The following is a 12715-nucleotide window of genomic DNA, read 5'->3' on the forward strand; positions in this document are numbered from 1 at the left end:
ACACATTGGCTACTCCCAAGCAGCCTGGCACTATTGCCTATATTGGCTGAGGGGATGTCGAGGGATATGCTGACATCCTGAGGGAGGGCAACACTATCATTCTGATGGGGCTATGGTTAAGTTCATTGATAGAAGACTCCAGAAGATTTGGGGGAGGGGGGGAGGTGGGAGGGCTTCTGTTTGCATTGTACATGCTGAGAGAAATAAGAATCAAGCTGCAAGCAAGATGGGGAGGGACTGAACGGGAAACACATGTCAGGGCATGAAGTGAGGAAGGAGACTTGAGAAAGTTAATGATTCTCTAAAAGATGCCAAGTGAGCAGAAAATATTTCTGGTTGCTGATATGAAAGGAGCAAGGGGTGAGTGTGTATCTGACATGAAGATGAGAGTTGGTCTAGAGTCTCCTTGTGACATGCAGTGAAGGACACAATGCAGAGGAGGGAATTGTTCTAGACTGGGCAAAAGGAACTGCTGTCATTTGTAATTGACAGATATGACAAAATGAGGAGCTACTCTTGTGAAATTGTAAACTCTTCCGGTCCATCCAAGTCCTATGATGCTTCTAAAGCTAGCAATCTCTCTCCACGACTGCTGCTGCATCATGCTTACGGATGGATCTTCCTTCCACTGATTAGAAACAGAACTTTGCCTCACCCCTTGCATGAGGCTTCAGAAAACTTTGGGGTTGTCTGCGACTCATTTTACTTTTGATTCCAGCTTTAAATACCTGCTTCCGTAGGCAGCCTGCAAGTTTCCCAAATTGTCCAAGTTTACTATTAGCTCACCAAATCTGAAACCCACCAGTCAAATTAAATGATCAAGTGGCCCATAACTAAAACTTTCTGTAGCAGGTGTATCCCACCACCTAAAATTAAAACTAGGACCCATGATGTAAGGTCCCGTCTCCAGTATATAGTGACACTAATTCAGGATATTAGCGCTGGGAATGTGCAAAGAGGAGTTGCAGAACCTGCCTAGTTCTTTAGCCACTGAAATCAGATGGGATAGGGGACAAGGAATTTAAATTTTGGTAATTTTAAGCAAAACATGGATGGTGCAAAATGTGGTCCCAAACATCAATGTCCACATGTAAAATCAACGCTTGACAGTTACTATTCTAATTCTCATAAGACTATAACAGAAGCAGGAGTAGGCCATTCGACCTATTGAACTTGCTCCGCCATTCAATAAGATCATGGCTGAGTTGAGTGTGGCTTTAATCCACTTTCCTGCCTGCCCCCGACTCCTGCCACCCTCCGCACCCTCCCATAATCCTTGACTCCCCTGTCAATCAAAAATCTGTCTAACTCAGCTTTGAATATATCCACTGACCCAGTCTCCACTACTCTCTGTGGAAGAGAATTCCAAAGACTAAGAACCTCTCAGAGAAAGAAATTCCTCCACATCTCCATTTTAAATGGGAGACCCTTTATTTTTAAACAATGTCCCATTGTTCTAGATTCCCCCATGAGCAGAAACATCCTCTCAGCATCTACTCTGTCAAGCCCCCTCAGGATCTTATATGTTTCAATAAGATCACCTCTCGTTCTTCTAAACTTCAATGAGTATAGGCCCAATCTGCTTAACCTTGCCTAATAAAACAAACCCCTCATCCCAGGAATCTCTGATCTTCTTCCAATGCAAGTATATACCTTAAGTAAGGAGAACAAAACTGTTCACACTACTTGAGGTGCAGGCTCACCAATGGCCTGTACAGTTGTAGCTAGACTTTGCTACATTTATACACCATCCCCCTTGTAATAAAGGCCAACATTCCATTTGCCTTCCTAATTGCATGGTGTACTTGAATGCTAACTTTTTGTGATTCATGTATGAGGACAACCAGATCCCTCTGTACCATAGTATTCTGCAATCTCTCTCCATTTAAATAACATTCTGCATTTCTATTCTTCCTGCCAGAGTGGACAGCCGCACATTTTCCCACATTATACTCCATCTGCCAAATTTTTGCCCACACAACCCATCTAGATCCTTTAGCAGGCTCTTTGCAGTCTTCTCACAACCTGCTTTCCTACCTATTTTTCATCATCAGCAAATCTGGCTGCAATACGCTCAGTCCCTTCATCCAAGTCATTACTATAGAAAGTAAATAGTTGAGGCTCCAGCACTGATCCCTCTGGCACTCCACTCATTAGTTTGCCAACCTAAAAAGGATTTGATTTATCTGACTCTCTGTTTCCTGTTAGTTAGCCAATCCTCTATCCGCGCTAATATAACAGCTCTAACATCATGTGTTCTTATCCCATCTTATCTCTTGTCTTATCTTGTGTAGGAACCTTTCATGTGGCACCTTATCAAATGCTTTTTGGAAATCTAAATACACATACATCTACTGGTTCCTCTTTATTCACTGTTTGTTAAATCTTCAAAGAACTCTAATAAATTTGTCAAACAAGGTTTGCCTTTCACAAAACCATGTTTACTCTGCCTGATTGTATTATGATTTTCAAAATGTCTTACTACTACCTCCTTAATAATTTTTTCTTCTCTGAAAATGTTGGCCTGCATTCAACTACAAAGTGCTTAAAGGGGTAGCTCAGATCTCTTTTAAACTTTCCCTTCCCTTCGTAAGGAGGTAGATCAACTTTCCTTGGTAGCTCTCTGTGCCATCTTATTAGACCTAGCTGCTCTGGCTACTTCACTTCCAACATTAGAAACATGGATGATGAGTGAGATATAACATACAAGAATGAAGTGTCATCCATTTATTACAGGAACATCTATATGAAGTGCTGTCATCAATTAATTAGATTTATAACTCTTGCAATAAATCTATTGGTCAGCTGGTCTGATGTCTGCAGGTTGGCAGGACTACATTTGAATGAGTCAAGCCAGAAAAAAAATCAGAAAGTTCACTTACATAGAAAAAATAAGACACAAAAATATTTTACATGGAATAAGTTCAGCATGGACTAAGTATGTGTCCAAACGAGCTTTTCTTTGATTTATACACAACTTTTACATCTCTCATTCCCCAAATTTTAAAACACGCACAGATTTTGATAAGGTTTAGAGTATTTTAATTCTGATCAAGGTGTGCTGACAGCTTGCCAAAGGAATATCTGTGATAAGCTTTAGAATTGAAATATATCCAGTGAAACTACTTTTAAAGCCACAAGCCCTGATAATGAATACTCTTATAATTGCTAACACTGTTAGCACTGTCTAATCTTGAAGCCCTGGTCACATTGTTTTCTGGGAGTTGGAAACTGGCTGAACTCAGCCCATAATCCATTCTGAGGCACCTTTTCCAAAAGTACTCAATGCTGATATGATGACCTGGCAATTATGACACTGGACGAGCAGCCCAGAGGTTGAGAGTTCAAATCCTACCACAGTAACTGGGAAAACTGAAAGATATCTGTTAACTTGTGGGCAACAAGAAGAAATCTGACATCCCCACCAGATCTGACATGCATATGTGACTCCAGTCCTGCACCATGTGGTTGACTTAATGGGCCAGATTTTTGTGGGCACTTAAAAAGGGCGGGCAAGACCTGGATGCCTAAGTGCCACCCCCATTTCTGACGGATCGAATTTTTGTTGGGAGGGGGTAGGTGGCAGGGCACGATTCACACAGGAGGAAAATCTGAACTCAGCAGGGCCATTTGAACTTCATGTGGAGTTCAAATAGACCCCATTTTGTTAGTCCAAGGGCCTTAATCAGTTGTGTCGGAGTCATGAATTGGCAAAGTAGGTATAAATGCTCTTGATAGGTGGATAGTCTGTTTAAGTGTGATAATCTGAAGTTTTGTAAATTCCCTCTTCTTTAAACTTAGGGGGAAAAAAGCTTAAACTGTCAATGACAGTTTAAAAAAATGCTACCATCCGCTGGACTGCTTGATTGACAGGCTATCTGGGATAGGTTAGAAAAAAACATTATCATCTGTTCATGCAGTTTCAATAGAGTTCTTTGTTGTCATTTCCCAAGGACTATTTTTATGTCATTATATATGCTTGGCTGACTTTCAAAAGCTATATCAACTGGGAGTTCTGAGTTCATAGTTTGTTTGACAGTTTAAAGGGGCTATTAAAGGATTAGCTCTCTTTGATGTTGGGTCTGAATAGGAGTTTGTTTGCTTTTATAAAAGACTGAAGGATTGAGGAGATTTAAAAACTTTGAATCGGTTTCACAAATGGAGTTCTTTTTCACTATCATGTGTGCATAAGCGAGACCTGTATTAGATTTTTAAAAGGGCGGAATTTTCTGCGTGCATTGGGCATCATGGCAGGCGTGAGCGGACAATATGGCAGGAAGGCCAAAAATCAGTTTCACGCCATTCTCACACCAGTTTGCAATCATCTGCTCCACCTATCAATGGCGGGCCGCATTTCCTGCCACCACATGTTGGGAACTGCATTTTACTATAACTGCATTTCATTATAAGCCCTGTGTGCCAGAAACATCCCCTCATGTCAAATCTACCGCCCATGTTGGCAGGAAAACAGGTGGGTGCAGAACACGTCTTGACAAGTATGACATGCAGAAGTTGGGACTTACCATCAGGGCCTTCCTTACATTGTGTACATCTGAGGAGCAGAAGATGCCGTAGCCATACAGCAACCGGACCCCAGAGGAACGTGTATCACATGATGTGTGGATTTATATGGACATGGTTTCGCTGCAAAGCAGCTCACAGAAGGTGGCAGGTCACCATTGAGGATATCAGTGTCTTGGCCATGGTCTGCTACAGATGATCGAGAGGCTGGAGAGGTTTGACATGGAGAGGAATGTATACTGGGGGAGGATGGGAGAGTAAGGGCTAGTTTTGATTGGGAGAGGAAGGTGCACAGGGGTGGGGGGTGAGGTTGGGAGTGGGAGGAATGATGGTATTGGGGGTGTGAGGTTGGGGGAGGATGGTGCAACGGGGGAGAATACAGCAAATGGGGAGGTAGATATAAGAAAGCAGGAAGGTATAAGGGAAGGAGTTCAGAGGAGGGAAAGAATTTGGAGGGGGAAGGACTTTGGGTGGAGGAAGGAGACATTCTGCTGGACCTGGCTCAATCCTGCCCCCACCTGCCCAGAGTGAAAATTGGTCTAAGAAGTCCCTTTAAATTGAGATGGGTCTACCAAGCCAGGAAATTTGCCAACTCGAACTGCCTGCCTCAGTAACAAAATCCAGCCCAATGCCTTTAAGGCAACTAGAAATGGGCAATCAATACTGCCATGCTAATGACTATCGATGGCCATGCTTTCAGCCATCTGCTCCCATTCTCTGGAAGTCCCTTACTAAATTTCTCTGCCTCGCCACCTCCTTGTCCTCCATTATGAGCTTCTTTAAAATCTACAGCTTTGACCAAGATTTTGATCACCCTTGCTAATACACCCTTCCTGGGCTTGAGTCAATTTTATTTTGTTTGTACCTGGAAGTGTCTTGGAATTATTTTCTGCATTAAAAGCACTAAATGAATGCAAATTTTTATATATCAAGGCTAATAAATAATGAAGAAAAGGGTTTTATATTTTTTTCTATAAATGAGTGATTCTTACTGTGAGGCTTTCTTACCTGGCTTTCATAGTTGGCCTTGAGAGATCCCAGATGTTTGAGGAAGCGCATTCCAAGCCCACACCACTGCTCTGCCTCAGTGTATTTCCCCAAACTGTACAAGGAAGCCCCTGTGTTCCAAGCTCGAGTCATCAGCCACAGGATCTCCACCTCTGGGTATTCCTCTTGCTACAGACAGAAAAGCGTAGTCTAAGACATAGTGAGGCAAAAATTGCTCAGCTAGACCTCATGTTCCTCAACCCTTAAAGTGCAAGTTGAGCAGAATGTAGCTTTGCTTTATGCCTAATTGTCCTTGATAAGGTAGTGGTGAGCTGCCCTCTTAAACTACTGCAGTCCATGTACTGTAGGTTGTCCTATTAAGAGAGGCTGAGTAAATTGGACCTATACCCACAGGTGCTTAGAAGAATGAGAGCTGCCCTCATCGAAAGATACAAAATTCTTAAAGGGCTCAATAGGTAAAGCCAAAGAGGTTGTTACCCTAGCTGGGGAATCTAGAACACAGGGGCATAGCCTCGAGATAATCTTTTAGAACTGAGGTGAGGAGAAATTTCTTCACTTAAAGGGTTGTGAATCTTTGGAATTCTCTACCCAGAGGATTGTGGATACTCCATTGTTGAATATATTTAAGGCTAAGATAGACAGATTTTTGGCCTCTCAAGGAATTGAGGGAGCTGGGGAAGTAGGCAAGAAGGTGGAGTTAAGGCCGATGATCATACTGAATGGCAGAACATGCTTGATGGGCTATATGGTCCACTCCTTCTTCTATTTCTTATCTTATGTTCTTAAGTATTCCCACAGTGCTGTTAGGGAGGGAGTTCCAGGTTTATGACATAGTGACTGTGAAGGACAGTGATGGTGTTTGACTTCCAGCAGAGCTTGCAGGTTATGGTGCTCATGTCTGTTGCCCTTGTCCTTCTAGGTGGTAGAGGTTGCAGTTTGGAAAGCGCGTCAAAGTATCTTTGTTAAATTCCTGTAGTGTATTTTATAGATGGTACACACTACTGCCCCTGTGCACCGGTTGTGGAGGGAATGAGTGTTTAAAGTGTAGGCCAAACCAGTGCGCTGCTTTGTTCTGGATGGTGTTGAGCTCCTTGACTGCTGTTGGAGCTACACATCCAGGCAAGTGAACAGTATCCCATCACACTCCTGACTTGTGCCTTGTAGATATTGGACAGATTTTGGGGAGTCGGGGTGAGTTATTTGCCACAGGATCCCTAGCCTCTGACATGTTCTTGTTGCCACAATATTTATATAGCTGTTCCAGTTCAGTTCTGGTCAATGGTAAACCCCAAGAAGTTGATGGTTGTGCTGTTGAATATCAAGGGGAGGTGGTTAGATACTCTCCTGTTGGAGATGGTCATTGATGGGCACTTGTGGACATTCTTCCTGAATAGAACCATACATGCCCATATTTCCACCTTCAGGTCATTTAATTATTGTGGGCTAATCATTTCTTCTGTTTACAACTTTGGGCACATCCATTGAAGAGGGGAAGTCTGAGGTCTACTGCAGGCCTCCAAGATCTGTAGAAGCTTAAAGGCTTTGTGAGGTTTGGTAGCATGCTTGTTGTTGGAAGTATGGCTCTATGTCTTAAAAATCTCAAAGCTGCACTTACTACATTGTTCCTTAATTTCTAACAAGCATTCTCCTTTATTGCTCTCGACATCACCTAAACAGCCATGAATATTACCCGAGCTCCTCAACTGTATATGCAGTTTTCCCAACTTAATGAATGCCAACAAGGCAAACGACTGCTTAGGACCCATTGATACAGACTATGACTCCATGTAAAATCTTGGTTAAAGAAGTCCATCATCAGAGTGCCCTGGCCATTATATCCTGTATTTCAGTTAGGTGGTAAGGCAGCACTGCACAGTTGCAAGTAGTGGATTCCTTCATAGATGCCCCCAATCTATACAGAACTTGGCGCTCTGCATGAAACTGTAGGAATGAGTGAACCAGAATGCTAGTCAGAGCTGACATGGATCCCTAGGGGGAGCCTCTAGGATCAGAAAACAAAACAACTGGTACTATACTGTCAATACAAGATCATACACAAACAACTGGGGCTGATTTGCCAGTGCTCTGTACCTGTACATGTTTATTTTCCAGATGCATCAAGTCGGAAAAATCAAAAGTTTCTGCTAATTTGAGGCTATAATTCAGTTTCACTACATTAGTACTAGCAAGAAATCACGACAATAGAGGCAGCGAACTGGTCAAATATATCGTTCAAAATAGGATCCATCCAGAATTCGTTACTCTGATAAAGTTTCAAGTATACAGGAAAGATTTTACTTTTTTTTTTAACTCCCCTAGAATCTCACTCTTCCCTCACTCACCAAACTCTCTATAATGATGAGTGCTTCCTCATAGTAAGACCAGACTTCCTCCAGGACCCGGGGTTCAATTTCAGTTACTCCCGTGGGGAGTGAGATCTGGATCAGGCTGTGCAGCAACTTGCTGTGGGGAAAAAAATGCAAGTCCTTAATAACTATCCTCTAAACGTTAAAATAAGGTTTCAACTCCAACCTGGCAACAGACAAATCATCTTTAAAAATTATCTTTACACTTGAGTTCATAAAAACTGAAAATTCTTAAGAATTTAGCAGGTCAGGTCTGCTGAGAGAGAAACAGAGTCAATGTTTCAGTTTGATGACCTTTTGTCAGAAGTACTTTGGGTACAGATTTGAGGTCGTAAACATGGTAACATGAGTTCTTAGTGGTTATTGCCTCAAATGCCCACAAAAAAAATTGGAGCTGAATTATCCTCCCAAAAAAGCACCTTGAAGTTCCATCAAGAACACAACCTGTCTTGAGAATAGGGTTGAAGTAGTATGGCAAACTTATAACGCATATCCCCTGACCATCTTCTCAATCCCACCCTAAATAATTATTGCCAGGAATGTATTTCTGAGTCAGGTATCACATTGATGAAGCCATTTTGCTTGCTGTTACAATTGGTATTACTTTACCTGCCTGTTGATAACTTTAGTATTTTGGGATGTAACAGGTTTTAAGCCTGACAGAGATGGCAGGGATGGGGGGCGGGGGGGGGGGGGGGTGTAGGGGGAGGGTGGAGAACAAAACCTGCAATTATGTGGTGGATAGCAGAGCTTAGGTACAAGAAGGATGATTATGCAAGACAAAAGGAGCTGGTAAAGAGAAAAATAAAGAAAGAAAGGATGAGTTCAGAGGATGTGCAAAATGGGAAAGCAGAATCAAATTTGTGCAAGGCACAAATCAGGAGTGTGACGTAATACTTCCCACTTGCCTGGAAGAGTGCAGTTCCAACAACACTAAAGAAGCTCAACACCATCCAGGACAAAACAGCCCGCTTGATTGGCACCCTATCCACCAACTTAAAGATTCATTCCTTCCACCACCGGAGCACAATGGCAACAGTGTGAACCATCTACAAGAGTCACCCAACAACTTGCCAAGACTCCGACAGCAGCACCTTTCAAGCCCGTGACCTCTACCACCTAGAAGGATGAGGACAGCAAGTTCCCCTCCAAGCCACACACCATCCTGTCTTGGGACAATATCGCCCGTTCCTTCACTGTTGCTGGATCAAATTCCTGAAGCTCCGTTCCTAACAGCATTACCTACACCAGATGGGACAGCAGTAGTTGAAGAAGGTAGCTCACCTTCTCAAGGGCAATTAGCGATGGGCAACAAATGCTGGCCTTGCCAGCGGTGCACACAGCCCATGACAGGATAACAAAAAGCAGTTGAAGGCCCTGTCAACAATGGAGGATGCAAAGCCTTAGATGAGGAAAAAGAAAGACATAGTGGAAGCGCTACAATCATAAAATGGTTACAGCAGAAAAGGCAGCCATTTGGCCTGTGATGTCTGTGCTGGTTCTCTGATGAAACAATTTACCTAGAACCACTTCCCCTCCTTGTCCCTGTAGCCCTTCCTTTTCAAATAACCCAGTTCTTTTGAATGCCTTGATTGAACCTACCTCCACCACACACTAGAGTGGTGTCCAGAACTGGTTGCAAAGACTCCAGTTGAGGCCAAACCAGCGTTTCATACAAGTTTAACCTAACTTTCTTGCTTTTGTACTGTATGACTCTGTTGATAAAGTTTATGATGCCATTTGTTTTATTAATAGCCTTCTCAATCTGGCTTGCCACTTTCAATGATTAATGCACATATGCACCCAGGTCTCTGTGCTGCAACATCCCCATGAGAATTGTACTCTTTATTTTATACTGTCTCTCTACATTCTTCCTACCAAAATGAATCACCTCACATTTCTCTACATTAAGTTTCATCTGTCACTTCTCTGCCCACCCACCAACCTGCCTATATCCTTTTGAAGTTCTACACGATCCTCCTCACAGTTCATATCATTTCCAAGTTTTGTAACATCTGCAAATTTGGAAATTGTGCCCAGTACACCAAAGTCTAAGCCATTAATATGTATCAGGAAGAGCAGATGTCCTAACACCTACTCCTGGGGAATTCTACCCTAAACTTTCCTACAGACCAAAAAAGCAACAGTTAACCATTACATTTTCTTTTCTGTCACTCAGCCAATTTTGTATCCATGTTGCTAATATCCCTTATATTCTATGAGCTCAACTTTGCTCAAGTCTGCTGTGTGGCACTTTACCAACTGCCTTTTGGAAGTCCACATACATCACATCAATAGCAATACCCTCATCAACTCTCTGTTACCTCATCAAAGAATATGAGCAAGATAAATTCCTGCTGGTTTTCCTTAATTAACCCACTATTTGCCCAAACGAGTATTAATTTTGTCCCGAATTATCGCTCCTGTTGGTATCTTTGGATGCATTTCATCCGGTCCTGGTACCTTATCAACTTATACAGACAGACAGCTTGTCCAATACCTCCTCCTTATTAAATTTAAATCTTTCAAGTTCGAAGCTACTCCTTCACTATGACCTGTGCAGCATCCTCTTCAATTGGTAAAGACAGGTGCAAAGTATTAATTTAATACCTCAGCCATACCCCTTGCCTCCGTGTGTAAATTCCCTTCTTGACCCTTAATTAATCACTCCTCCTTTTACTATTTATATGCCTATGGAAGATTTTTGGATTCCCTTTTATGTTAGCTGTCAGTCTCATCCCATGCTCTCTGCTTCCCTTACTTGCTTTTTCAATACCCCTCTACACCTTCTATATTCAGCCTGGATCTCAGTTGCATTAACCACCTGACATCTGTCATAAGCACACATTTTCTTCATCTTAATCTCCATCTCTTTTGTCATTTAGGGAGCTCGGGATTTGCTATATCGATAAGGAATTAGTCTAAACTTGCCCTCTCTTATTTTCTCTGCTAATTCCTTCTGATTTTAATATGTTTCCCCTTCCTGGGAACATACCTTGATTGTGCCTGAACTATCTTTTCTTTAAATTAGCCCATTGTTCAGTTATAGCCTTGCCTGCCAACCTTTGATTCCAATTCATCTGGGCCAGATCCATTCTTACCCAATTGAAGTTCTTTCCCCGAGTTAATTATTCTTACTTTGTATTGTTCCGTGTCTCTTTCTATAGTTAACCTAAGTTTAATGTTTCACTGATCAATGCCTCCTAAATGGTCCCCTACTGACATTTGATCCACTCGGCCCACCTCATTCCCAAGAACCAGATCCAGCAACGAGTTCCTTCTCCTGAACAGGGTCTAGGAATTCTTGCCCCTCTCTGCCCTTTACACTACTATTATCCCAGTGTGCATTCAGGTAATTAAAGTCCCCATGATAACTACTCTTTAATTCTTGCACCTCTCTGTAATGCCTTTGCAATTTTTTCCTCTATATCTTTCCCAGTGGTTGGTGACCTATAGCCTACACTGAGCAATGTAATTGCACCTTTTTTGCTTTTTTGTTCTTTAGCTCAAGCCAAATAGGTTCTGTCCTTGACCCCTCTGGTAGATCTTCTCTCTCCAGCACTGCAATGTTCTCCTTATTCAATACTTCCATTCCTTCCCCTTTCCTTCCTTTCCAATCTTTCCTGAACACCTTATATCAAGGAATATTTAATATCTAGCCCTGCCCTCCTTTGAGCCAGGTCTCTGTTATCCGCTGTACATCATAGTTCCACATGGCTATCTGTGCCTACAACTCACCAATCTTATTTACAACACCCTATGCATTCACATACATGCACAGTACCCCTAATTTAGACTTTATTACTTTCTCCCTTAACTGAACCCGCCCATGACTGTACTTATTCTTATTCTGGTGCGATCTGTCTCTCTTAGTACTCTGTGCTCCTTGGTACTCCTCTCTAGTATTACGTCCTGGTTCCCACACTCCTGCCAATTAATAAAAATCCTTCCTAATAACACTAGTAAATCACCCTGCAAGGAAATTGGTCCCAGCTCTGTTTAGCCGACTTGGCTGCGTGCCTGCTAAACTGAAAATCTAAATGACATGTGGTGACACTGGGACACCTGCCCAACGTCACCGCACATCATTTTACGCAATGGGGAGCAGGCCCCACCCCCAGCTGGGAAAATGCTGCCCATGGAATCTATATTAACAGAGAGAATAGAAGAACATCAAAAAATGAAAAATATAACAATGAATAGTCAGTATGGATTTCAGGAGGGAAAATCTTGTCCAAAATTATCTAATTTTTTGAGTAGCTGACAGAGAGTAGGCAATGGTAATATCGTAGGTGTAATTTATCTAGATTTCCAAAAAGCCTTCAATAAGGTGCCCCATAATTGACTAATAAAAAAGATTAGAGATTGCAGAGTAAGGAGACAAGTGACAGAATGGATTGCTAGCTGGCTTCAAGATAGAAATCTTGGAACTCCTTCCCTAACAGCACTGTGGGTGTACCTGCATCACATGGATTGCAGCAGTTCAAGAAAGCAGCAACACCTTCTCAAGGGCAATTAGGGATGGGTAACAAATGCTGGCCTAGCCAGCAATGCCCACATCCCATAAATAAATTTTAAAAATGAAAGCAGGAAGTGGGAGTAAAGAGTAGTTATTCACAACGGCAGAGGATTGTGGTGGTGTTGCACAAGCATCAGAGCTGGGACCACTGCTGCACATAATTTACTTTAATGATTTGGACTTAAGAATCAAAATATACATTTTCTAAATTTGCAGGCGACACCAAATTGTGGTGTGGGGGGAAGGAACAGTTAATATTGGGGAGGACTGCAACAAATCACAGGACATTAATAAACTTTCA

The 12715-nt window shown here is 42.3% G+C and overlaps 1 protein-coding gene across 1 annotated transcript in view; it reads right to left on the bottom strand.

Annotated features, from left to right (window-relative positions):
• Positions 1-12715, bottom strand: part of tex11 (testis expressed 11) — a 196183-nt gene that overhangs the window by 6106 nt on the left and 177362 nt on the right. The window contains exons 26-27 of the mRNA XM_041196149.1: positions 7872-7992; positions 5530-5697 (exon numbers count right to left, since the gene is read on the bottom strand). Coding sequence (XP_041052083.1) covers positions 5530-5697; positions 7872-7992 — 289 coding nt within the window. The remainder of the gene's footprint in view (positions 1-5529; positions 5698-7871; positions 7993-12715) is intronic.

This window comes from Carcharodon carcharias, chromosome 9 (genome assembly GCF_017639515.1).
Source record: "Carcharodon carcharias isolate sCarCar2 chromosome 9, sCarCar2.pri, whole genome shotgun sequence".
Classification (NCBI taxonomy): domain Eukaryota; kingdom Metazoa; phylum Chordata; class Chondrichthyes; order Lamniformes; family Lamnidae; genus Carcharodon; species Carcharodon carcharias.